Raw genomic sequence first — 27,760 nt, forward strand, 5'->3', positions numbered from 1 at the left:
GATTTTGTTAATCCCAAATTTTCATCCATAAAAAGTGGAATTTTTTTCAAAGATTCAAGGTTGTAGAGTGATGCGCATCAGCTATGGAGGATTGGAGGTGTGGAGATGAGAATCAGTCTTCCATAAATTGTCACCTTATTTTTCTCTGAAAAAAGAAAAGAAAAGAGTAGAACACTGCTACCATAAATTGAACGCTATAAAAGATGACGTTTGGGAAAAGCTATCCAAAAGCTACTTTAAATTCCAACAGCTACTCCAACATCTACTACGCCAAACACTTAATTAGTGTTTTGACCTAGTCAAAACACTAAAAGCTAGTGCAAAAGTTGTTGTCGAACAGAGCCTTAATGTAATTGAATGAAAATGTTCCACAATAATTAAATAGATAATTTTTTTTTTCAATATTTCGGTTAACCATTCACTCCAAAATAATAACCGTAATCGTTTAACCGTTGATTCTATCGGTTCGGTACCAAAGTTCCCCTCCAGCACCCCTTCATCTGCACCAGACCGCGCTCAGAAGTTGAACAAAATAAAAATTTGGAGTAGCAGCAAATGCTAATAATAGCTTCTGCACTAAAACCCCAACTCCACTCTCTCCCCTTTAAACTCTAAACCCTACATCCTCGTTACCGGTATATCTCCCTCTTTCAATGATTCAAGCTTAGTGTTCTTCCCGATTTTCCGTTCAGATTCTTCACTAATTCAATTGCATTCGTATTCTCTTCATCGAGGTATTAAATTTTCTCTCTCCTCACAAGCTTTAATTTAACTTAATTGTTGTCAAATTATCGGAATCAATTGCGTTACTTTGCTTTATTTTTGGGTATTAAGCTTAAAAGTTCTTAAATTGGCATCAAATTAATCATCTGCATTTGGGTTTTCATGAGCACAGCACTGAAACTGCGGTGAGAGAAGATGGGAAGGAAATCATTAGTGGGAATGGAGGTGCCATTTATTGGCAGTGATTCAGTTAAGTGGGTTGAGGCATCGGTCCCCGATACGTTTGCTTCTGCTTCCGGTTTGCGGTCTGTAGCTCCTCCTACCGAAGATTGTGCCTCCTGTTCTATTATTGGGACTCCTCCAACCTATCTTATTTGGTATTTTCTCTATCTCTTGTCTTTGATGTCGTTTAATATATTGTTCTGTATTTTACATATTGGACAGTGCCCAGCTCGTGGCATCAACGATTCCTGGAGCACGCCAATTAGTTAATGACAGTGTTTGTGGGTTAATGAATTGTCCTTGTTTTTGTAATTATCCAGATGATTCAAATAGAAACAATTGGATGTCCAAGCTGGGCTTATATGACTGTAACCGATAATCATTCTGCTGCCATTTGATGTTTAACTTCATTTTTTACAAATTTGGAATGTTAATTTTGGTCTCTTTTGGTTAATTTTGTTCATCTCCCGAGCTAGACACTTGAAACTCCTGGCGTTGTTTGACATGTGAAAGTCAAGAGTTAATGGCAATGCGGTTGCCACTTTAACTGTTAACTTGCTTTTTGATGTGTGGGCACTTATAAGAGTAATATGCACCTGATTGTGATGAGGCGGAGATTCTCAAAGGAGCTAAACGAAAGCTAGAATTAGGTTTTAACAATAAAGAGTTCATGTCAGATAGTTTGAGGGTTCAGCAAATTTTATCAAAAGAATTACATTTCTACAGTTGTATTGTGTGTTTGACGGGGTTTTGTATCGACATGATACTGATTGACTTGACATGGATGAATCACTGATTTGCAATCTTTTAATATGTGCCCATACTTTTGTTAGGCGTATTTGTGAGAGACTGCCTCATGCTATTGAAATACTGGAGCTTAATGCTGATAAAGACACCCCAAGGGTCGGTTTGCGTGTCCTTTTCCCGGAGGCGTTGTCTTCTTTTGCTTATATATGCAAGAATGAGGTTTTGACACTTCCCTCTTGTCGTAATGTTGCTTTTAATTGAGGTTTTGTGATTTTATGCCCAACTTTTTGAAGTTCTCGGAATCATAACATAAGTATTGCAAATTTGTCTCTCATATGCATGTGACAGATAAATTCTGCTTATGGCGATGTGTATCTGCTGTACGTCTTGTCAATCTCCGGCACTGCTTACCTTCTTCGACTCAAGAATATCTCTGCTTATGCTGTCTCTTTCATTTTCTCATCTAATGAGATTCTGCACTTTGATACAAATCTCTCCCCTGACTGCTCACCCATTACTGCTGCCACTGCAACAACTGGTTGTTTTATTATTGGGAGAGATGATGGATCAGTCAGTTGTTTCAAACTTGGTGTGCTTGACGAAAATGCTCCAGGTAAAACTTTCTGTATTCCATACTGCTACGTATGCGATTTATAGGACATGGCTTCTTTCTTTCCCGCTCATTGTTCATGGTTTAATTCTAGGTTTCATGTACGAGTTGCGTGATGAGGCAGCTTTAAGTCGCTTGTGGGGTCTAATGTCCAGGTGCTCTTCTGCATCTTGTCCTTGCTAGTATCTTTATCTGTGATCTATTGAAGGTTGTACTAATCTACCTTAGGATTTTTACTGTCAAGCTAGGCCTCTCCTGATGATATATTTATGCGCAATGCTTGACTGATTCTCTTGGTAGTTGTTTCAGATTTTCCTTCAATGGATCACCAAGACTCTGTAATGGATATTAATTTTAGCTTTTCTTAATGAAATTGCAGAAGCAGGTTAGCTGGGTCAGTGAGGGATTTAGTGGTTTCTGATATTCATGGCAGAAAGGTTGTGTTTGTGCTCCATTCTGATGGATGTCTGCGAGTATGGGATCTTCACCGTCATGGCAAGATTTTTAGTCAATCTTTAAGTAGTCCAGGTATGATTTTGAATTCAATCATTCTTAATCATCTGTGAAAATTCCCCCTCAACTTGGATGAATTAAAAAACAATAGTGAGTTTTGCGAAATTTAAAGTACCTTAGATAGTTAAATACTCGTGAATTCATTGTGGTAAGTTGTACATCACGTATGAAAATGACAGGGTTGGAGAGGGACAGCATGATGTTTTAGAATTGATTTTCTAATGAAATTTCCTGTGGGATACAGTGTATTTCTGGTTGATTTTTGGAATTTTGCTTCTAAGGCTTTCTCTGGATTTAGACTGTTGGAGTTTCTGTACATTGGGGGATATCATGTTCATGTCCTCCCTGCTGTACTTATTTCTTCCTTGGTCACTTAAATCTTCTTTACCTACTTCGCGGTCTTCGCCCCCATGTAAAAAAGGGTAAGAAAATTTCTGACATTTTACTTCAATGTCTGATACATCAGTTATTATGATTATAAGAAGAAATCCGTTCGAAAAATGTTAAGCAATTTGGAAGGAAATTGCTGAATGTATTTCATACTTGAATAAATCGTTAATGAGATCTGACACTCTAGTGCTCTTTCCCTTTTGGCAGTTATGTTTAGCCTTGTTTGTTATTATCTGGGTGCAGCCTATTTTACTCGACTAGGATAAAGTTAAGTACTCAGCCGTTTCTTGGAAAAATGTTCCAGTTTTTGGTCCTTAATGAAGTATCACGATATGCGTCCAACACAGGTACGTGAAGAAATTAAAAGTGTCGGAGTAACATAGGTGCAGCCTGCCTTCTTATGTAAAAGATGGTCTCTTAGCTTCGGAAAGAAGGGCAAATACATGTTGGCTTGCTGAAGTGTTTATGTTGGCAATTTGGTGGTCCACTTGGATGGAAAGAAACCAATCAATTTTTTAGGGCATAGCCTCCCTTATTAGGGTTTGAGTTCCTCTTTTTGTGGATTTATTTATCTCTGGAGGCCAGTGCAAAAAATACCTGACTAAATGAAATAGCTTTTTCGGGGTATCTACTTGCTTGGATGTTCTTGGGTTTTGTGGTTAGGAAGGCGAAATAAATATTTAGAGTAGAGCTATGGGACACAGGCTATGTGCTATAGATTCTTGTACTTGCTTGGATTTGGTTCTACTCTATGGGAATTTTGTGCAATTGCTCGTGGTGATATAAAATGTGAGTGACATGCTATTGTTTTTCTTTTTATGATTTAACTTAGGAAAGGACCTCATAATTAATTTTGTGTTTTCAAGAGCCCAAGTGGGTAGGAGAAAGAACTAGAATTATGGGGGTATAACTTCAGGACATGATAAGCAGGTGTTGACATTATCATGGATGCTAGGAAAAATATCAATGTAATCGAGGTATAGAGGAAGGGTGAGAGGATTATAAGAGTAAAGATCATATGTGATAGAGAGATTGCGCATATCGATAGTGCTTATGTGCCTCAAAGTCGGTGTAGACTTCACTCTTAAAACTTTACTTTTGGTAGGATTTAGATGACGTAGTTCAAGGTATCCCCCACACAAAAAAGTTTTTAACTGGTAGAGATGTAAATGAAAATGCTGGGTTGGGGGGGGGGGAGTTGCAATGGTTTTGAAATTGTTCATGGGGTTTTGGATATGGGAGAAGGAATGAAGGGGTAAGACCATTCTATATTTTGCTAGTCGTATGACCATATCTTGACTAAACATGTTTCAAAAAGCTGGATACACACATGGTAACCTTTAGAAGTGGAGAAAATGCATCACAGAATCATAGATAGATTTCCATGTGGACAACCATCGGAGATAAAATCTCTACTTATGGTGACCCTTAGATGTGGAGAAAAGGCATATCGATAGGATCCATGTGGAACCGGAGATAAATTCCTTACTCATGCAAGCAATTCTGATAATTATGTGATTAGGGCTCTGACATTGTTGTTGCTCTTGGACAAAGACTCCTTGTCCTCTAGTAGTGTTCCTGCTTTATTTATTAATAGAAATTCTGTTTATCTTAAAGGCTACCTCTTCTTTGCCTTTTTTCTACCATTACCAACTGCTTCTATCATCAACAACTACTACTAGCCTATTAGTATTTATTGTTTATCATCTCTGCATAAGAATGTTCTGCGTGGCTTTTTCCATACAATCTCTCGTGCTAGAACATCTTACCCTTAAATGCACCTACTACCTGTATTAGTAACTAAATACTACCACTAGCTTAACAGCTTATTTTTTTCCCTCTTTTATTCAAATGTCCTTCTACATGGCTCATCCTCACAGCCTCGCTTGCTGAATACATCTTGACCTCTCTAGACATTCTGCTAACCTTTTCATCTCTTTATCAAATTGTTCATCCTGATTGGTTTTTCTTCTTGTTTTGTTGCTCTTTGTGTTCTTATTTCCTTCTTCCATTGAACTCTTTGTTTTAAATATCTTTGGATCAAGTAGCGTATGATGTGAAGTACACTTTAATCTCTCAAGACCTCTCATGCGGGGATCACCAACTAAATGTTATCTGTTTTGTCGTGTCTTGGTAGGAATCCCCTTTCTTTTAGGTTGCAGGTTATACTGTTATACTGTTGTTGAAAATTGCATATGATGATTGGGATGGCCTATTGTAGTGTTTGGCATGCTATCACAGCCGGTTTTCTTTTTAGGAAGTACTTTCTTACGGCTGTGGGTTGGTCCTGTTGATGTTGATGCGCTTACAATCCCTCTGGCGATTATGTACACACAATCCATGGTATGTACTTTTTTCATGTCTACAAGCCATAATATTATCAGTAGATTATGAGTGTTCCCGGTTCTCTATGCTCGCTGTAAAATTTTCTTCCGTCTTTGTCCTGCAATGAGTTTATTATAATCATCTTTTTCTCCATTTTAGTAGTTTCTGATACAAAAATGGCATCTGTTTAAACTGTGAAGGGAGTGAACACACAGGGAATTGGGATCTGTAACCTCAACATCTCCTTAGGAGAGAGGTATATTTTGTCACTTGGTTCATCAATGCAGTATATCCGTTTGTATCAGGTAATGAAATTCGTCCCTTTGCGTACTCTGTAGTGCTGATGTTCTAATTTTTTTTTTGGTCATGCCCCTTCCTGTAAAGGGCTGCACGCTTGCACCCCCTGGTTTCTTTTCTGTTCTTTCCTTGTTACTTATCTCCCCAAAAAGTTATTCCTATTTCCTAGTTATATTCTGGTATGCGGTCTCTTACTTTCTTTTTAATAACAAAATGTTCTATTTGTCTAAGTGAAAGTAACTCCTCATGTTTAGGGGAAGTTGATTGATGTAAAATTTTCATCAAAGAAGATATGGGTTCTAAAGGAAGATGGGTTGCTGGAACAAGACTTGACTTCTCTAAATATTGACGCGTAAGTGGTACTTGTGTATTCTCCTCAGACTTCATTTTTACTCTGCTCATTATCACATTTTTCATCTGACTATGCCTTTGCACATTTTTGCATGATGGCTAAAAACTGCATTGTTTCCTCTGTCTGCACAGATTTTTTCTTTCAATTTTTATCTATTGTACTCCTTCCGTCCCTCAATAGACTTCTCATTTCTCCTTTTCATGTTTGCCAATGCACATTTTGTATCATTAATATCTTCATTTACATATTAATAGAAATTATAAAAGTTTGATTTTTGTAATGTATACAATGAGACGAATCAAACAAGAACTCATATGACTATGTATTTTCTTATATATAAGAATTTTTTTTGGAAGATTTTCTTACTTATGAATAGTGCCAAAATTAGAAATGGGAAGTCTTTTGATGGACGGAGGGAGTATTAGAATAGTACTAAAAACATTGAAACAACGAAATGCGGAAACATTCTCTGATCTTAAGATTCATCCAGACTTTGTTTTCCTGAACATTTGTGATAGAAATCCGACGATAAAAGTTTGTGATCATCATTAGACTAAAAAAATTTGCTGATACTCTTTGGAGAAAAACGAGTTATATAATATTGCTTCTGATTTTCATGTAACACCAGTGACCAGTATGGAATTTAGGGTATATAGAAATCTCTGAAATTGAATTCTCAGCATAAATGCATAATTACAAATGCTCTTGTATAGAATGGTGGAAGCTAGATCTCTTTTTGCCTTGAGACTGTTGGCAAAAAAAATCATTGCGATTATGTCAATGAATGACCTCGCTGATGTTTTCTAAAACAATAACTCCCACTGTAGCTTAACGACTGTCATTCTACTGTTTTAGGGATATTATTTTGGAGTCATAATATCATATTAAGTGTGATTCCACAATTTAAATGTATATGTAATGTTGGCTTAAGGCGGAAGCCTTATCGGAGGCATTGAGGTAATCTTTATGACTTGGATGTTGCATGTATTTTTTTTACTCACTTTCCTTCCCTCAACTTTATCTTCCCAACAATACCAACAGGAGGAGTATAGTCACACTTTCTTTACCTCCTTGATTTATGTACCCAATTCTTTTTGAAACTTATCAATAACAGAAGTATTTGGACATCAACTCTTAAGATCCAACTTAATTGATACAAGTCTTATGGTATCTATAGTTAGAGGAGAGTAATGTCATGCTTTGAAGTTTGCTGTACTGCTGTATGAGACTTGTTATAGTTTGAATGAGGTCTCCTGGATGGGTGACAACATAATATGAGATATATTTATGTGTGCACATAGATTTTTATGACCATTATATTCACTTATGTATATTTTTTGGTAGGGAGAAGGGTCAGTGTTACTCCCTGCAGGAATCCTTCATTGCAGAGCAAATGTTTCAGAGTTCTGAGCATTCCCTGGATGATCTTTACCAAACCACCTGCTCAATATTTTCTTCTTCAAAGGTATTCCCATTATTTATTAAATACTATAGCATGTCTGTTACTTTTTGGTCCTTATGTTAGTTCATATCGGACCCTTTTTGTGCATTCCGTTCATTTAATGCACTTTTTGTTACCCCTGCACTACATTCGGGGGGGGGGGGTCTTGAGTGTCCTCCTGGCTTACTTAATCAAATATGTGGACGAATCATTTCAAGGATGATTGATGAGAAAGAGAACAATCGCTATTCATTTACTTGTATGAATGCTAAAGCCAAGGTTAATCTGACATTTGATTTTTTATTTTTTTTTTTTTTTTTGTTACTCAATTTGCATGAATCATTGCTAACTGCATTCCAGAATGGCAAAACCCAGGTCTTTTACATTTGTTTGTTGCTGAACAAACTAATGCATGGACCAAAGAGGTGAAAGTGGTCACTCAAGTCCATTGGCGGAGCCAGGATTCTCAAAGTGGGGGGACAAAATCTGACCGTTGGGCATTCGGAAAAAAATTAGAAAAAAAAACACTACAACACAAATTGTTTAATACTTGTTAGAATTAGGTGAATGTGAATCACTTGATATTTCCTATTAAATTGTTAAACATTAATTAATTACATGTCAAACCAAACTAGTCAATTATAAATCAACTCATATTTACAATTTCCAAATTATAAATTCGAAATTGCAAACTAAATAAACCTAAAACATGAATCAACAAATCACCTCAATAGATCATGATTCATGACCAAACCAACAACAAATCAATTCAAGTATTCAACAACCATAAATCCATAATCACAAATTCACAAATATCACAACCAAATAATGTAAATATTACCTAAAAAACATGAAATTAAAACTTTTTTTTTTGACAGGGAAACTAAAAAGGTTCTAGAAATTAGAAAAAAACAACTTACTGCCACTGGTGGGTGGTGACGTGACTGGACGACTTGGGCGTCGGGGTTGGTGACTGGTGTGAGGCATCCTGCGACTGGTGGCGTGACTCGTCGAGTCGTCGTTCCTCATATCTCCTTCGTTCGTTTGGCAGTTTGGCTGGGTAGTGGGTTGAGGTTCCCTCGAACTTCGGTGTTTGTTCCACACGGCTTGTCGTCGTCGCGGCTCTGGCTGGCGGTGGCTCGTGCCTCGTGGCAGGAAGTTTATAGTTAGGGTTTCAAAATTCAAACTCTCTCTCCTTCCTTAGTTCCTTAGTTTCTCTTCGTTTCAAAATTTTGTTTCACGCTCTCTCTATCCAGCGTCCTTCCTTCTTGGCTATTACTTCTAAAGAGAAAGGAGGATTCTCAGTTCTTTCAAGAGAGGCTATTATGACATAATGCTGTATTTGAGGAAAAATGGTCGGTGGGGGCTTACATGGTATGGGGGACAGTGAATTCTTGGCCGGGCTGCTTTGTTTTTATACAAGTGCCTATAGAAAGGTCAGTGAGAGGAGAGAGAGGAAAGTGGAGGAAGTGAGTATAACCAACGACAGATGGTGATTTTGTTGACCAATGCTCCTAAGTCCTAACACTTTGAATGTTTATGTTATCTGTATGAAATTTGAAAGTCTCGCATGCTATGCGAGAAAAGACAGTAAAAATGATAAGAGAGAGAAAGGGTGCTGTATAATTTTTAAATAAGTTCGTAACAGGTCAGCCCTTCCACCCCACCCTGGACCTCAATGCTGTAAGGGGATAAATTGGGTCAGCAAGATAGGAGAGGGAATATCTGAAAGCCGAATTTATGAAAGCAGAAACATCCCATTTGACTTACCATTCTTATAATGATTACACTTATTGAGCTAAATGGTAGTGTTCGAACTCAAGACCCGGAACTCGATCAAATTTCTTTAGTGTTGACAAGTTTCAAAACTGTATAACTCCAACTTGTAATTAGGCCCTGTTCTTTTGGTCTTATATCAATTTAGCTTAGCTCCATAATACTAATTATGATAATAATAATAATAGTAATAATAATAATAATAATAATAATAATAATAATAATAATAATAATAATAATAAACTTGAGAACTAATAATCATAATAATTATGATAAGCAACCAACAGTAACATTTTGATCCTGAATTCCGAAGGGAGGCTTTTTATGTTACTATTATCCCTCCATCTAAAAAGGAAGAAACATCCACATCAATAGCTAGCCATCTGTAAGATGGTAACCACTCGCAAACTGTAGATGCAGTAAAGTTCTGTTTTTAATTTTGTGCTTCTGTAGTTCTGTGAGTGTCATATGTTGCTCTTGAATTTCTTTTGCTGACTGCTAGTTTTTTCTTGTAATATGCAGGCACAAATCATTGGATTCGTTTCATCTATATTCTTACGCAGGCTACTGCATCCAGGGGTGTTTAATAGTAGCGTCTTGCGTTTGACATTAGAAGATTATGACAAACGCTGGACCGATATTGAATTTCAGGCCTTGACCATCGATGAATTGAGCAGGGAAATCCTGTTGCTGATTGAACACGAGGTCCTTATAACACCCTATATTTCTGTATTTTACTTATTTCTCAAGATAGGAAAAACTAGCAGGGGGGAAAAGGTGATCACATAGAGGGAGGATATCCAGCTTTGTCCATCTCTTCCAACTTATGAAGTTGCAGAGAGAAGATAGGAGTTTATCTAATTAATTTTATCATGTACTAGGCCATCAGCAGAACTTCATTTTCAGCTTTTAAATGCTGGAAAGAATTTTGTTCACGGTACTTTGATCGATGGTGCAAGAGCAATACAGCGCTAAGTTTGCTTGTTGATTCAACCAGTGGAGCCGTTGGATTGATCAGAGAAAATGGTGTTTCTCTATTTCGTTCTCTACAGGATATCGAGCTGCTTGTGTATGGTTGGCCTTCCATCCTCATCTCCTAGTAAATTTGTCTTGGCTTAAGTATTGTATAGACATTTGTTTATTTTTTGCTTACTGTGCTTCTGGCCCTTAAAATCCTTAAAATTTCTATCTTCTGCTAGGAAATTTTGAAGAGCTCAAAGATTTTCCTAAGTTTGGGTTTGATGTGTCTAGCAATGGTCTTGAGCGTGAGATATTGTTTGAAGTGCTGCGCTGCTCCAGGCTTTTAAGTGGACGATTAGGCCCAGCTATTTCACCTATTTTCTATGAATCAGTAGTTGGTGTATCAAGTATCTCTTCTGAGGATATAGTGCCTCGCTTGCTGAATTCTGTCAAATGTGGTCATAATGCATCTGATGCAGTGTCAAATGTATCAGATATAGGAGCTGATGTTCTTCGAAAAAAGGAGCTTTCAGAGCACAAAAGTTTAAGGAAATTCACCATGAATACTCTAATATCAATTCATGGTTTGTGTGATAAAGCTAGTGGATGGGGCAGAATTTTGAATGTTATAGAGAGCTATTTAAATCTTATAGTACCTCGTAAGCCCACAGAAAAGATGGATTCAGATTTGGTGTTGAGTGCCAATGTATCCATCATAGTTCAGGCGACCTCCCAAGTTGCTGAAATGATGTTCGAGTCCGCGTTGAATGTACTTCTGTTCTTAACTTACCTTTTGGACATCAGTGGCCAGGTAATCGATGATGTCTATTATAATTTGATGTGTATGAATGTTGTTTTGTGCTTCAGATACTTGCATTCTGGTAACTAGGATGTTCATGCTGCTGTTTCATTCAGTTTTAGAGCAAACACAAACCTGACCAAGCAAACGCTTTGGCATTTTGTCAAACTGCACCAAACGTATTGTATAATTTGTTTTGGTATAGTGCTATTGTGGTTTGATCATATTTTTCTTCATTATAAGTTGTATAGTGCATATATAGTAATACAAAATTTTCTGCGGACAATGCATTTTCCAGAACTTGAATTGTCCCAAATCAACAATTTTAAGCTTATACCTTACCTATAAAGACATGAAGAAAGCATACAAAAGAAAGTTGCATTGTTTCTTTATTGTTTAGAGTTATGAGTGTCAAATATTATCATTATTATAGTTTAACTATTAAATATCTTATGCTTTGCAAATTAAGAGTACTTCTTTTTACCTTAAAAAGTAGGCTTATTTTGAATATGGGACACCCAAGATCAAGTCACAAGTACTATAAATTCATACTTTGTTTGCTCTTATAAAATTGCAACGTTTTGACTTTCACGCTTGCAAACACATAACTTTGACCATTATCTTTATTACTTTCTCCAACCAGCTATCAAGGTACATAGTTTTTAATGATAAGTAATTGTTGGCTATCAAGTTTTATATTATTAAAAAGGTAGATGTGATCATGTGATAGGAGTTATTGGAGTATTGTTGAATTTAGAGGAGAGAGATTCCCAATGTATCCATCATAGCTGAGGCGACCTCGCAAAAATTGCTATGTCATGGTTGTCATCAAACCCCCCGCACAAAATAAAAGTAAAAGAAGCTTGCATTGACACCTATGAATAATTCTGAAAATCCTGATTTTGCTTGTTATAGGTTCATATGCAGCCTGATGATATATCTAAAATTCAGCTTGAACTTATTCCTATGATCCATGAATCAATTGCTGAGTGGCTTATCATCCATTTCCTGACTACGATGCCATCAAAATCTTATTCAGCCGAAGATTTCAGCTCTCAGTTATCGTCTTTGAAGATAGGTATGGCTATATTTTTATCACTACATTGGGTCTGATAAATTGTGTAGCACTGTCTCTTGATTGATTATAGTAGTTTACTTGGGCTTGTATCTGTCTGCTTGAATGTTGTTTCCTTATGTGACCTGGGGCTCTCTTCATCTATCTTTTAGTGTGTGTTTGTCTATATGCTGTTGTGAAATTATTTTTTCATGTATAGTTTTATTAGGTTTTTTTTAATACCGCAAGTGAACGGTGTCATAGCACATGCGAGTCAAACTCGTGCAAGATTAAACACTAGTTAATTCTAGACTATGAATTAGCTACAAAATTCAAATATCAAGAAGAGTTTATTAACTAGTAACTAAGCTAATAACAATATATGACAAACTTTGATATATATGATCATTAAAACACTAAGATTAAGCATCACCTATGTAGGCGTGTTTTTATACGCCTTACGCGGTGTGAACCCGTATCCAACTACCTCATTTATGGGTTTTATTGAAAAATATTTTCGAAGTCACCAACAAGTCTTAAAGGAAGGCTCATAAACCTAATTGGATATTTGGGAAACTTAGGGACATTTTAGGGACTTATCCAATATCAAATTTCCCGTTATAACTTCATTAATGGTCATGAACCAAAAATTGAGTTTGGGGGTGAGGGTACGAACATGATCATGAATCACGGTCACTCATTGCTGACCTCTACTTAATATCGATTCATAACAAGTTTTATGCAAAATAACAATCATATAATATTTCCAAGCACCCTAAAAAATAGGTTGGTTCATTAAACACATATAAAGATATAAAGACCGTTCTTTTAGTGACAAGTTATTAAAGATTCACATCATGAAAAGATTGTTAATAACTTCAATAAAATAAATAAGAAAAGAAATATCAAGGACCCTCATAAATATACCGGTGTGGCTTCTCCATGAGAGAATAGCAACCTTCAGGAGGAGCAATCATGAAGCATTCAACGAACAATCGAAGTATGAGTATGACTATGTTTATGTGTTTGTATGTGAAAGTATAAGAGTATGAGAGTGATCTTAGTATGTGTAAAAGTGTATTTTAAAATCTGGAAAACGTTGGCCTACTTATAGGAATTTTATTTTAAAAAGATAAAAAATAACATTGCACGGCACACACAATTAAAATTACTAGGTTCGTAATTAAATTATCCAATTATTTTATTAGGCATTAGAACAATTTCTTAGGTCTTCATTAGCAATAATAGGTGGTGAAAGCATAAGCATAATGTTCATAACAACATATACAAAATAAAAAGGAGAAGAGATGAAAAATGTATAGAGAACGATTATTTATTAAAGATTCACATCATGAAAAGATTGTTAATAACTTCAATAAAATAAATAAGAAAAGAAATATCAAGGACCCTCATAAATATACCGGTGTGGCTTCTCCATGAGAGAATAGCAACCTTCAGGAGGAGCAATCATGAAGCATTCAACGAACAATCGAAGTATGAGTATGACTATGTTTATGTGTTTGTATGTGAAAGTATAAGAGTATGAGAGTGATCTTAGTATGTGTAAAAGTGTATTTTAAAATCTGGAAAACGTTGGCCTACTTATAGGAATTTTATTTTAAAAAGATAAAAAATAACATTGCACGGCACACACAGGATTGCGTGGCATGCACAAGCTTTGCGTCCCTCGCACGGCTCTGAGCGCAATTTCATGTGCGTCACACGCAACTCCATTCTGGGCGGTTTTTTATTTGATTCAATTTTCCTAAAGAATTTTTTTTAATCTCTATCAAATAATATCTTTTTAAATCCGAAAAATAGCTATTTTAAATAGATAAAGTATCAGTTTAGTAATAAATCCTTCATTTTCATAATATCCTTGAAAAATATTTATTTATTTTTGAAAATATTTATTAAAATAATTGATCAATACAATTAATCATCATGAATAATTAATTGAGTTTTATCAAAGGATTGGGCTCAAAATAATTAATTTTGGGCTCAAAAATACAATTAATAATGAGGAATAAGTAATTGCGCTTTAAAATTGGATTTTGTCTTTAAAACAAATAAACAGGCTTTATGATTTTGAAAACGGTTTTGGGTCTAACTATTCAGATTGCTCTCCCTTAGATTGGAACAATTAAGATCGCGATATGTATCATCATGGGGTACTCAAATGGGAAGACACGATTATGTGTCTACAACCACTAATATGAATTTGATCAAAATATAACTCACATCCTAGTTATTCAATTATAGCTTAGGCGAGATTGACATTCTCTTATGACTCAGTATTTGCGAATCGAAACTAAATCCTTAGTCATTCGTCAATACCTAGAGCTCACTTTCGTGATAGCAAAAGGCCTAATTGACATGCATGTCTCCTATTTTCATGGCTTACTTACATAATTAGAATCATAAAGAACCATGTCAAAAGAATTCTCAATCCTAGTTCTCACCTATTTTCATGGAAGAATTCAAATCAATGACAAGATTATCTAAATTAAGACCCCACTTTCGTTGACAATATAAAATTAGGGCTAAATCATAATGCAAAATTAACTATAAGAACAATTTTATTAAACCCTATGCATATGATTCAATAACATCGGAATTAAAGAGAATCTATATGATCAATCAATACGAGAGCTTAACTCAATTCTAGATAAAAAGATTACTCACTAATAATAGAAAAATCAATAAACTTAATTGAAAACATAATTATAATAAACAAAAGAGAAGGGAAAGAATAAAACTTGATTAATAGTACTTGAATGGAAGATGAATCTGAAATTTTGATCAAACAATCTCGAATCTCCAAAATAGCAATAGAAAATAAACTAGGCTAATATGGAAAACCTAGGGAGAAGACCTAGAGAAGAAGATAACGCACAACTTGAATAATAAATAACTCTCTGACCTAATTGGAAAACCTCTAATATAAGATTGTATCTCCTAATAACAGTAGAAAACTAAGTTACAAGATAAAGAAAGTCAATTCAATCATTAAAAGAGTGGAGTTCACTAATCTGCGTATGCGAAGCCTTAGAAAACAGTGTGAACTTGAATGCCCATACCTTCCAAAATATAACTTGCATTGGGCTCATGCAATCTATTATAGGAAAGTTCTTCAAGTCTAGTCTCCAATGCCGGTGGAATCATCCAATTATCATTATCGATTCAAAAGTTATGGATGAAAGAGAAGACATGACTCAATTTTCACAATTCTTTTATCAAGTTCCAACTTTGTTTTGGCTCCAATTTGCACTCAGATTTGTACATAGCGATACTTACCAATGTAACTTCCTTTCAATTGCTCCTAAATACTTAAGCTTGTCCGATAATACTCTAATTATGTTCTCCTGAAATTCATTAAAAAACACCAAAAAGACACAAAAGGAGTAATATTACAATTCACCTAAATGTTCTTAAAATGCAACCTAAATGCGTCTAAAAACTATATAAAAGTACGAGACATCAAGTTCACATTTACTATTCAACAAAGAGAACGAGTAGTCCGCCTCTAAGTAGAAGACTAAAAGACAATGTTCTTATCACGCAGAAATGAAAGATAAAGGCTGTTCCAGAAAAGTTTGCAAGGCATAAGTCCAAATTTCAAAGTGTGACCAAGAAGAACAAAGAAAGCTTTTACAGGAGCACTTTTGACTGAAGATTGTCCTTCCTTTCGAAATGAACACCCCCCGAATGGCCATATAAGCAAAGAGCCAAAGGTTTTTTTACTTCTGTTGACCCTACCATAGCCAACGTAAGACCTGCAGGTTCATAGGAACTAGACAATCAGTAATCCACTTCAAACAACATTGAACTTCTTGATGCTTTGTTTCTTTTGTGGGAGACTTACTCTCTTAGATGCACTTCTGTTGATAAAAAGGAATATGCACTGTGTTTCTGAAATGTGCTGGTATGCATGATGTTTGACAAATGAGGGACATTAACCATGTAGAACCATGTGGTGCTGTCTGAATGAATATATGTATGAGTGTATGACCAAATACCCTTATCAGGGTATGGTTTGCTGCTTTACTCTCATCCTTATACATCCTGTGTCCTCATTTTCTTTTGCTACAGATAACGACACTGGTAAAAGATTATGGACTGCAAAGCTTGGTTCAATTGACTTCACCCTGGCCTATATTTTGGTATTGGATGCACAGGGTTCATCTGAAGGGTGGAATTCTCAGTATCTGAGTGATCTTCCTAATCCAGGAAGCTTCATTGATTTAGTTCAGCATTTCAGTGGTTGGCTAGTTTGGGGCACGTCTGCTGAAACGCCTTTATATGTTTTTGGGCATTCAACTGAGATTGCGTTGAGCCTACTGAGACATGGCCAGTATAATGCCGCTGAGGTTCGTTTCCCTTTTTTTTATGCTTTATCTAGACAGGCAGTCATAATCCTATTTAATGTTTGGCTAAATCTTGTCATCCTGTTACACCTACATCTTTTGGTAATAGAATTTGCTCATGATCTTGGATGCCCACTGGAGAAATGAGAAGTCATCTGTAAGTTATCAAAACAGTGATGGCCAGTGGTGTGTGCTCCATCATCTTCGAGGATGTTCACTTCTTGCTCAGGCTCAATGTGGACCATGTGGAGGTTCAAAGGAGAAAAAAGTTTGTGAAGCCATGAGATGCTTCTTTAGGTAAAATCTGTTTGTGTACCTAATTTTCTTCCTCCCTCTCTATCTATTTTCTTTCTTGTCCTTTACTGAGTGGTTTCTCATATGATTGCTTTTGTAAACACTAGCAAAATTCTCTTGAAACTCTTTTTTCCTACCTATCCCCATGAAGTTTGTTACGTGATTATCAGATTGAGGAGAGAGAGACCATCTGTTTTTGCATTGGGTTTGCTCGACTTTTTTGGCTCTAAATTCTTTGAGTTTGTGGGTATGGAGTGGGTATCTCCTGCTTCTCTCTTGTCCCTTGAAAATTAGCATGCTGGATTTGGTAGCCATAACAGGCAGAATTTTCTTTGTCATTCTTCTTTAGTACTGTGGTTATGGCTGGAGAAGAATGATAGTCGTACTGCATCTTGTAATAGAATAGAGCAGTTTGTTGGCCTCTCTTTAGTTATATAGCTTTGTGATTTGTAGAATATCTGTGAGTGATATTTAGCGTCATTGATACTCTTTCTCCTCATCTTTCAATGTCTATTTAGATGGAGGACAACTTGTCCACTTCTAGGACGCTCTTTTATTCTCCTATGGTGGTGGCCTTAAATAGCCAGAAATCAGAAGTCAGGTCCTTTGTAGACTGTTACTTTAATGTTGATACGAGAGCCTGGAGAAGGTGCTTAATACATTGCCTTTAAAAGATAAAAGAGGTTAGTCCAATCATCCACCAAAGATGATTTGGTGAATCACCCCCTACTTCCCAGCTAGGGAGGCGGGTCAGGCACTCACTGAAGAAGAAATCTCATCTTCTTTAACTACAAATAATATTGAATTACGAATTTTTGAATTCACATAGAGTCTAACAAGCTGGACTTAACGGATCAAATCTAATTCAGATTGGAGGAAGTCGGAAAATACACCTGGTTTGTCTGCTTTGCATTTACTATTAATGAATCCTTTATTGTGAAAAAGAGAAATGTGAATACGTGTCATCTTTTGAAGGGCCTCTTATATTGGAGTCAAACCTGTGTTGCTAGCTTGGGAATTGAGAAAGATTCAAAAATACATCTTCCTTTCGGTTTCTCTCATTCTAGCAACTTCACAGTCTATAATCCGCCAGTTGTCACAAATGCAACTGCAACTGTGCATCAGAACCATGATTGGATTTGTACCCGCCACCCGGTGTCTCTGGTGATGGTGTTTATTATCGAGAGACGTTATACTTGAGGACAAAATATATGCGCTTCGCCTCCGAGTTGCATATAGGTGACTTTCCCTTAATTTGTTTATTAGTTTCCTTTATATATTCAGAAAGGAAAAGAGACAAAAAGAGATTTTCGGAATTTTAATATATCTCTGATTTATTAGTTTGTGATTTGTAGGAGTTTAATATTAATTGGAAGAGTTCCCTTTGTAAATACTTTGTGAGGCACAAGCTTGTGGACAATGATAAACCATGATATGTTGAAGATAACTAACCATGTAAGGCTTGTATCTCTGGGAGAAGTGAGTTTTAGTGGAAGTGAATTGAAGTGGTTTGATATCATGCGACGTTATTCTAGAGTTTTTGAGAGTAATACGGCCATTTGCACCACCATATTGATGATAGCCAAAGTAAATTATTTGAACCTTCTAAGTCCACAGTTCTTATCTATTGTATGGTTGACTGTTGTTTTGTATCAGATTAAGAGTGACTTGGAAATAACATCTCTATTGTCCTAGGGGTAAGGATGTTTACATTCAATCCTCCTTACCTCGACCTAGGACAGAGCCGCTTTGGAGGCATCGGGGTGATTTTGACGTTTATGAGAATGATATGTGGTTATTGAACTCCAATTCGATGCTGAAAAGAATTATGCAGGGTGTTGATAGTGATGAGTTCGGTGACATAAGTTAGAAGCATTTTCAATATGGTAGTGTAATGTTGTCAGAATTTAGCTTTAACGTGGCATGTTCTCTCTCTCCCTCTCTCTCTATATATAGTAAGAATCTTGGGAGTTGTAAGAAATCGCATGCCTCAAAATTGGAAAGTGGCATTAAGACGTGAATTATGTCGACTTTTTTCACAGTTCCGAAGCTATAGTGGTGGATTCATGATAGAAGTTCTACGTTTGTGTTACCAAAGATAGGACTGTTAAGTAACATTTGGTCTTATAGCGAGCTTATTGATGAATGTTTCAAGCTAGGAAGAACAATAACAGCAGGGTGGTAGAGATTCTAGGTGCTGGAACTCGAAATTGCGAAAACCTGGTAAGCCTTAAGCGTAAACTGAATGTGCTCACAATGCTATCCCCTCGTTGGAAACATCTTGGTCTTTCGTAACGTGTGGGTTGGGGATGTTCACGCGTTCATTTTTACTTACAGGAATGGTAAAAAGGATAGAAAAATGGGAGGTAAGATAATATTAGGCGAAAAACCATTTGGGTTTTGCTAGATCAGCCTCGAAGCAGCTAACCTCTCTGTCTCTCTCCCATCGCAGTCCCATTCTCTCGGTCTGCTCATCCAACCACTGGAAACCCCCTGAAGTATGTGTACGGCTCTTTATAGGCTTTAGTGGTGTTTGAAGGCTTGACCTCACTGGTTTCTTTCTTTCTCTCCCTCATCATTAAAGGCTCTGAGACAGATAAGGCTTTTAGTTTTTACAGAGAACGCAAAAGCTATTTCTAAAAACGGTACGGGCAAAGAAGTTGAGAGTGAAACAAAATAGAGGGCATTGACATTCAAAGAAAAACGAGTGGATTATGAGGAGCAGTAAACTGTGGAGTATACTGGATTGTGCTTTTTACACCCAGTTCAATGAAAAGTTCTATAGGTTATAATATTTTCAAATTTATCGGACCATTATGTTCAACAGTTGAGATACTAATTACTAATGCAGTTCAATTTGATAAGATTCTTTTGGGAAGATGTATTTTTTTTTTTTTTTACTTTCTTTCCTTTGTACTCTTTGAGACTTTTGTGACACATGCAAAGGCGCCTTTGATTTAGTATTCATCCCTTTGCTTGTCTTGTTGAGTTCTTTTATCCCGATTTAGTGATCAACCCTACATTACTTGTCTCTAGTCCTTTATGTATCTTGTATGCAAGCCTAGATAGTGAGTAGCATCGAAGTTGATGATTAGAATTTGTGTAATGGTATTTTGGTCATTTTGAAGGACATGCAATTAAAATGAAATGCATTTGATATGATATAAAAAATGAAAGAAAATGAGAAGAATTATAAAAAAAGGTTCTGTAAATAATAATAGAATGTGAAAAAGTCAAAAAATAAAATTTTCCAAGAAGTCGTGAATTGAGAAGGGTCAAGTCAACATTCTTGGTTTTGACAAGGAAGTATGCTGTTCAAATTTCTAGTAGGAGCCTATGTTGCCTTTGCTTCTAATGACCATAGATATTGAACTGTTTTTCCGCCACTAGTTGGCTTGTTGCACACTTGCACCACATTCCCAAAATCTTTTCTCTACCTTTACCTTATCACGTTATAATCCTTTGCAATTCCTCATGATCTATATGCATCTTGTACCATTCTTAAGGGGAAAATGAGACAATAGTAAAGTCAAAAGATAATACTTCATTGACTTCCTCTTGATACAGATTTGAGTGAAAATTTATAACCCATAAACACATGAGAGGAAGTGTGCTCGCCTAAAACGAGGCTTACTAGGTGTACCTAAGTCTAGCTTGGAGGAAGGTTTGTGTTACTACACACTGAGGCATACCACGAGTGCATGAAGTTCTATGAGGTTTGATCAAGGGTCTAGCTGAATCTGAAATTATAATTTTATAATCTTTCAACTACCGGGATATCATATTCTCTAGGTTGTATGGTTGAAATTTATGATTATTGCAATGAAGGTTGGATGTTTGAGTGGTTTTTGATTTCTAGTTTTTTGAAATGCTGCTTTTGCATTTCGTGCTATCTAGGTTCCAACTGGCTCAAGCTAATGATGTTTTGGACTGTACATTCTATCATAAAAACATGATGAAGGCTGAGTTTAGTTTCAGTGGCCACCAACTTGGAAGCCGGCAATTGTATATAGCACTGTTGGTAAATTCAACTCCTTGTGGTCAATTGGGTTAAGGTCATCGATAGCTTCAGGGTTGTACAAAGTTGGATTGTAGTTAGCATTTCAAATGCTTTTGAATGAAACATTGAAGCCAGGATTCGATCAAATCATGAGATACCAAAGGAGGATCTAAATCAAATTACAGTGTCATATGGTGATGGAGGGACTTATTAGGAGCTCTATACAAATCTGCTATTGCTAGTAGACTAGCAGGCATAATGGTTACAAAGCAATTAGATATTGCATGGCAATGTGTCAGCTTGTAGATCTTTGTATGCTCAATCTTTCTAGTGGTGACTTCGTAAAGCTGTTGGAGCTGGTATTGAGTAGGATTCAGAAAGAAAATGTCTAATTTACTTGTTTTGTGCCAATAATACGTGAAGATTTTATGTTAGAACACAATTTTGATAATTCTTTTAGAAGAATGACTATGTAAGTTTCTGAAGTCGGGTGATTTTGCTTTTATTCTTGCTGCTTAGAGAGAGATAGAGGACCTGATGACGAGATGGTTTAGAATATCACGGTAATATTATAAGGCATTTGTGATACACCTTAGACCTTGCTCCTAAAGTTTAATCAAAGAAAGGTAATACAATCCTATCTTTCTCTTTGCATTTGCCATCCAACCCCTTCATTTCTAATTATAAGGCATTTTAGCCAAAAGTGTTTGTTTTTAAAATATAAGACATTCTACAATACCAATATAATCAAATGCAGCTTTAGAATATCAAGGTACCAATGCTATATCTAATATCAGTTGTTATTGCCGATAAAAATTAAACTATAGTCTTCTAAATTCTTAAAATGTGTAGAATTGGTTAAGATGCCTTATAATTAGAAAAAGGAGTGAGCAGTTCAGAGAGGTCTTTGTGTTCTTTAATCTATTGTAGCAATGTTGCTTTCCGTCATGCGTTTTCCATTGTTTTTCCATCATTTGGCATTTCAGTCGTCATTCTTGAATTTTTTTGAGTGAAAGTTGAAGAGCGATCAACTATTCCCCTCCATAATAAACAAACAAGAAAAAAGAAAAGATGATCATTTATGTATCCACGCTGGAATAAAATGAAGTTATATGGTTTTGCACAAATGAGGTGATGCGTTGCCCATTTATACAAATAATTTGTTGCTTCATCATCTTTTTTAACCCACTCACCACTGCCTATTGCTTGCTTGTATGTGCATCTTTAGCTACATGTCTCTCCGTCATGTTGAACAAGAGCTCTCTAGTAAGTGATATGCTGGTTGGTGGAAATGTATAATTGTGCGTCTTGAATTTATGGTACCATTGATGATTGGACATCTGTATTGAACACCTTGAAAGATGCAGCTCTCTAATAGTTCCATCGTGATTCATGGTCTAATAATGTTCTGTTTTCAGGGCTTCATCTGGAGAAGGTGCCGCTCATGCACTGCAGAAATTGCCAAATGAGGCTGGATTGTCACATTTGGGTATTTACATAGTTAATGATATTTTATCAGCCTCAGTGGTGTCTCTCTTGTCCTGCTGATTGTTAATGCATTTTCTTGAATGCAGATGAATGTGTATCTGCTGCAGCATGGAAGCTTCATTATTATCAATGGGTTATGCAGAAATTTGAGCAATATAATATCAGTGATGTCGCTTGTCAGTTTGCTCTGGCTGCTCTTGAGCAGGTAGATGAAGCTGTTGTTCCTGATGGTAATGCTACCAACGTCATTTTCGCTAATGAATCTGCAACTGCTATTAAGGGGAGGCTATGGGCAAATGTTTTTAAGTTTGCCTTGGACCTCGATCAGTACTATGATGCATACTGTGCACTAGTTTCAAATCCTGATGACGAGAACCGATTTATATGCTTGAGGCGATTTATAATAGTTTTGTATGAACGTGGTGCAACAAAGGTTAGTAGTCCAACTATTAGTTTTATGTCTGGTAAGCCAACTTGTTGAGAATAATTGTTTTAAAGCATTGATAAGCCCCACCCAAGGGCCAATGCCCAAGGGTGGATGCTGTCCCCGGGAATAGGAGCGAGTTCTGTTTTGTCTGGATATATAGAATCTATATTAGTAAATTGTGTTGGCTTCCTCTAAATGGCTGCCACATCCACATTTGTTAACTTGCTTTCTTTTTGAAGGATGGATGTATCCACTTCAAAAAACTTCCAGTTTTATGCCTGTATATCCGCTGAGCAATTCTAGTTTATGTATGGGATTTGTATTGAGGAGCACTTCTATCATCATGGAATAAGTGGAAAAATTGATTTTTCCTTCAATGTTATATGCAGATTCTCTGTGACAGCCATCTTCCCTTTATTGGTTTAAATGATAAGGCTGAGCAAGAGCTGGCTTGGAAGGTAATTTGGCAGCATGTCAGAATTCTTTTTTGTTTTGATTTTTAAACTGCTTGTGATTGCGAATATTCTCCTATATGCAGGCAGCATGCTCAGATATATCAGCGAGGCCAAACCCTTACAAGCTGCTCTATGCATTTGAGATGCATCAACAAAATTGGCGAAAGGCAGCAACGTACATATATTTATATTCTGCTCAGTTGAAAAATGAAATGACACTGAAAAGTCACCAGAACACTTCACTTGCTATTCAAGAAAGGCTGAATGGAATTTCCGCTGCTATAAATTGTCTGCATCTTGTGCATCCTTTATATGCCTGGATTGATTATCAGATTGGCCGAAGTCATTTGCAAAGTGCTTCTCATCCATCTAAGAAGGCTAGGACAGAGGAAGAACAATGTAACCATCATAATTGCAATTTATTAAATGTCTTGCTCGTCTAATGTTGATATTGCAATTTGTTTTAGCCCCCTCATGTCTTAATTGTCTTGCTAGTCTAATGTTGATATTGCTATTTGTTTTAGTTCCCTTAACTTCAAAGTTTCTCTCTTCTTGGGAGAAGTTTCTGATTCTTCGACTAAAACCTTTTACTGTAATTGGTTTAACTTATGTTAATCTTCAAAATATCTTTTTTAACATTTACTACTCATGACTTTTGGTGAAGTTACAGAAGGCAGATGTTGACTTCTTTTAATTTAATGTGGCAGATGGAATTAATGTCCAGGCTCAAACCCAGGACTCATACATTGGTATTGAGAAACTTGAAGATGAGTTTGTGGTGACATCTGCTGAATATGTGCTTTCCCTGGCAAATGTTAGTTGGACGCGTACGGGTAAGAGCCTTGATTTTGTGCATCTGTGCGATGTGTGCACTTCTGTGAATGTATGTGCTTGGTTATGTGTCCATGTGTTCTGTTACTTCTCTACCAGGGTCAGGGGTAGTTTATTTTATACCTGTCTCACTTTAGTCTGATTCAGGTTTGTCTCTGCTTGATTCTGTAACTCTTTTAAGGTGGCTGGAAAATTGTTAAATCTTATTCCATAAATCCAATGTTGAGGGTCTTTGCACCAGTGATTATGAATAAGTTTATTGGTATGCTACCTTGTTTTACTGTGCAATTTCTATCCTATTCTATGGGGAAAATAACACTCGAACTCCCCATCTCCGGGAGGGGGAGGGAAGAACATCTTCGAACCTGCAACCTCAGGCGTGGAAGGGAGTTAGCTGACCAGAAATTAGATCCAGGCTCCCCAAAAGCACACGGACACCAATTTTTTGAAACAAAAACCTCCCAGAGGACACATGTCGACTTCTCATGCGAACTTAATAGGTTGATTTGAATATACTTGGATTTCAAGTGTTCCTTTTTAGATAAACAAATTGTATAAACTCTAAGAGAGAAGAGCACAGTAGAGAAAGAGCCCTTGAAAAAAAATCAATTGGGAGAAATAATCATGATATCATTCTTGATAGCATCGAAATAAAATGCCTGGAAACCCCCAGATAAATGGCTCTGAGATGTACATCTTTATAACACTAGGCTTCTTGACTAGTACTTATATTGCAAAATATTCTGGGATTCCTCCCAGCATGAAGCCTGATGGGTGGCCTCGTATATCAAGTGAAATAGGAACTTTGTTCACTTATTTCTTTTGATGTTCAAATCACTCTCAGGTATCCTGCAGATTGACAAAACTGGAGGTAAGTTTATATACGCAGATCCCTCTAAACCAAATAACCTCTAAATGAATTTGTCACCTTACTTGGTCATTCTCATGAGCAGATCTGCCCTTTTTCGCTATGGGTGTCAACTGACACCCCTACTTTTATTTTAAAATGCACCTTTACTATACTTTTTTTTAGCCTTAAACAAATAAAATTTATCAACTATTGCCAATTTGTGCTGAGCCATTGATTGATTCTTTAATGATTTAGTGTAGCTGAATATATAATTCATTATGCGTTCCTTCTAATAATTGACTAAAGCCAGTCATTTTCCCTCTAGTTTCCACCTTTTATTCAGAGGGTCTATTCTTGGATATTGATGAATTTGTTCATTATTATGTTGGATGATCTATGAATTTCTTAAAAGGAATTATTATGTGGGATGATCTATGAATTTCTTAGAAAACAGCTTCCAGATCAGTTCTCTCTGTTTATAGAGTGTTTTTGCATGCTCTTACATTTCCAACGGGAACTTTTTCTGTTACATCTATTATAGTCAGTGACTCAGTTCTCATTTAGTGTGATTTCATAATTACTTTTTCCTTATTCAGGAAATGGAAATGTGCCCTCAGATCTAGTCAACCTTTTAGTTGACACAAGTTTGTACGACATGGCATTTACAGTTGTGCTGCGGTTTTGGAAGGATTCTGCATTAAAAAGGTATATGTATACCTAATTCCAGGCCATCTGTTTTCAATAAAGAACCTCCTTTGCCCTCAGATGAGTTTCCAGGATCCAGCTGGGATCAAAGGGACATATTCTGATTCTCAAACAAGAGCACATGCAGCTCCTTTAGTGGCTGTCAAATTTTTTCGTCTCATTTTTTTGTTTTTTTTTTGTTTTGGTTAGTCGGTCCTTTCTCATTAGGTTGTTTTTCTTTGTGCTTTTTTTTTTCATTTGGTTCAGGGAACTTGAAAGAGTCTTCTCTGCAATGTCCCTGAAATGCTGCCCAAATAAAGCCAGTTCTCCAATGGTTGGGTAAGTTCTCTCTCCTGTTTAGACCATCAACTCCTTTCTAATGGAACTCCTAAACAAGGTTTCTTGCTGTGTATGTTTTCAGCACACTCCAAGTTTACTGGCTTTATCGCATGCTAAATTTTTTTATCTTGATACATTCTTCATGACTGTAGATCATCTGGTCTTTTACTAACATATTCGACGGATGAAATGATGTTTAATGAACCATTTAATGTGGACACTCAACAAACAAAAAGCAGTCAGTGGGAAGTGCTTCAGCAATATCTGGTATGTGTTTGCTCTAATCTTTTACCATATGACATTTCTATGAAAGAAACTAGAGTTGTTGATCCCTCTGAATGTAGAAAATGAATTATGGGGCTGATAAGAGATGGAGTGGCAATCTTAGTTTTATGTTTTTAGTGGATTGGTTTTGTTCGATTATGAAGTGTTTTTACTCTCCTCTCTGGCTTAACAAAGCAGAAATATTTCTAGTCAAGTTTCACTTCATTTAGGAGTTGCATCTAGTTGGACTTGTCAATCTTGGGGTTCATCTAAAACGAGGATGCCCCTGTTACTATGTTTCTCCTGTGGGATTTATCATTGATTTTCACATTCTCTGTATGAATAAATCATTTTGATTATGAATATGTAAAACTCACTGGTTGGATTAGCTTTATAAACTTTGTCTTGCTAGGTGCTGCAATGTCCATGCTTTATATGTCTTTTCTACATATTATCTGAGGTTGCGACCATCTTTGGCCGTCTCCAATAATACTTCTATTATCTTAGGGACATGCTGCAATTCCTCTGTCTTCTTGTAGTGATAAGTGTGCAGAAGTCCCGAGTAGGGACGATAATTCAATCCAAATCTGATGCGTGTCTTCCTCGGTACAAAGAAAAAAATTTCTATTCAGATCCAAAAGTAAAAGAAAGATCTGAGTCCTACATGTTGTTGAGCTTATCAACAATTCATCCGCTCAATAGTGCCACCTCATCAACTAGCAGATCTAAATTACATTACAATTGGTATTTATGGTTGCATTATCATATATGAAGTTAGTTAGTATAATTGTTATCTAATTTCTTTTTTGTGATGTGATAGTCCATTCTTACTCATGTCCGACCCGGTGTGAGGTACAATAGTCTAACCTGAATTCGATTTAATTAGTTTGAGTTCTAACACAGGTTGGTTGAATATGGAGTTTGGAAAATCCGTTTCGATTCGACTTGTTGCCATTTCTAGTTGCTAGGTTGTCTCCTAGAAGCGGCGTGCCACGCCTTTACCCTAGTGTGGTGTTAAATACACAAAGGCTTCTAGTTTCTATGCAACAAATTTCAGGGAAGAGCGTTGAAACTAGGTTGCATAAAGTATCTTGGGATTTGGGAACATATTACAAGAAAGGTAGGAGCATTGGTAGAAGTGATAGGGAAGAAAAATCCATGTGCACGTTTTATCTGTGTTCTAGAGATCAAATGGGTAGGAGAAAGGATTAGAACTCTTAGGCCTTGGCAGTGTATGTAAGTGCTGGTGTTCTGGATAGAATACGAGTAGAAATAAGTTGATATCAATATCGATGATAAGCTAGTAAATATTGTAGTTGGGCTTAGGAAGTGCAATATGATTTTGAGTATCAAGATCGTCAATAATATAGAGATTGTGTATACGGTTAGTGCATACACAATTAGACATTATACACTTCTGCTGGATGCGAAAGAAGCTCTTAAAGATAAAGTTTTGAAGGATGTATTCATGACAAAAAATACTGGTAGAAATTAAATGGTTCCAGGTAGTTCAAGGATTTAGACGTGGATTTAGATAATAGATAAGCCTAAT

At 36.3% G+C, this 27,760-nt stretch overlaps 1 protein-coding gene across 2 annotated transcripts in view; it reads left to right on the plus strand.

The window, feature by feature from the left end:
* The first annotated feature begins 520 nt into the window (after positions 1-520).
* Positions 521-27,760, plus strand: part of LOC104897079 (nuclear pore complex protein NUP160) — a 34,243-nt gene continuing 7,003 nt past the window's right edge. The window contains exons 1-25 of one of the 2 annotated variants that reach the window (XR_008970005.1): positions 521-734; positions 896-1,100; positions 1,779-1,911; positions 2,041-2,305; positions 2,397-2,457; positions 2,682-2,830; positions 5,463-5,548; positions 5,731-5,835; positions 6,082-6,179; positions 7,524-7,644; positions 9,919-10,101; positions 10,278-10,470; positions 10,596-11,167; positions 12,071-12,233; positions 16,302-16,579; positions 16,686-16,873; positions 22,289-22,359; positions 22,445-22,791; positions 23,175-23,243; positions 23,324-23,639; positions 23,948-24,073; positions 25,518-25,626; positions 25,873-25,944; positions 26,097-26,211; positions 26,716-26,952. Coding sequence is in view for 1 of the 2 variants with exons in the window: in XM_010683894.4 (XP_010682196.2) it covers positions 919-1,100; positions 1,779-1,911; positions 2,041-2,305; positions 2,397-2,457; positions 2,682-2,830; positions 5,463-5,548; positions 5,731-5,835; positions 6,082-6,179; positions 7,524-7,644; positions 9,919-10,101; positions 10,278-10,470; positions 10,596-11,167; positions 12,071-12,233; positions 16,302-16,579; positions 16,686-16,873; positions 22,289-22,359; positions 22,445-22,791; positions 23,175-23,243; positions 23,324-23,639; positions 23,948-24,073; positions 25,518-25,626; positions 25,873-25,944; positions 26,097-26,211 (4,002 nt within the window). In the remaining variant the exon portion in view is untranslated. The remainder of the gene's footprint in view (positions 735-895; positions 1,101-1,778; positions 1,912-2,040; positions 2,306-2,396; positions 2,458-2,681; positions 2,831-5,462; positions 5,549-5,730; positions 5,836-6,081; positions 6,180-7,523; positions 7,645-9,918; positions 10,102-10,277; positions 10,471-10,595; positions 11,168-12,070; positions 12,234-16,301; positions 16,580-16,685; positions 16,874-22,288; positions 22,360-22,444; positions 22,792-23,174; positions 23,244-23,323; positions 23,640-23,947; positions 24,074-25,517; positions 25,627-25,872; positions 25,945-26,096; positions 26,212-26,715; positions 26,953-27,760) is intronic. The other variant, XM_010683894.4, reaches the window with a different exon arrangement.

This window comes from Beta vulgaris, chromosome 6 (genome assembly GCF_026745355.1).
Source record: "Beta vulgaris subsp. vulgaris cultivar EL10 chromosome 6, EL10.2, whole genome shotgun sequence".
In the NCBI taxonomy this organism is placed as follows: domain Eukaryota; kingdom Viridiplantae; phylum Streptophyta; class Magnoliopsida; order Caryophyllales; family Amaranthaceae; genus Beta; species Beta vulgaris.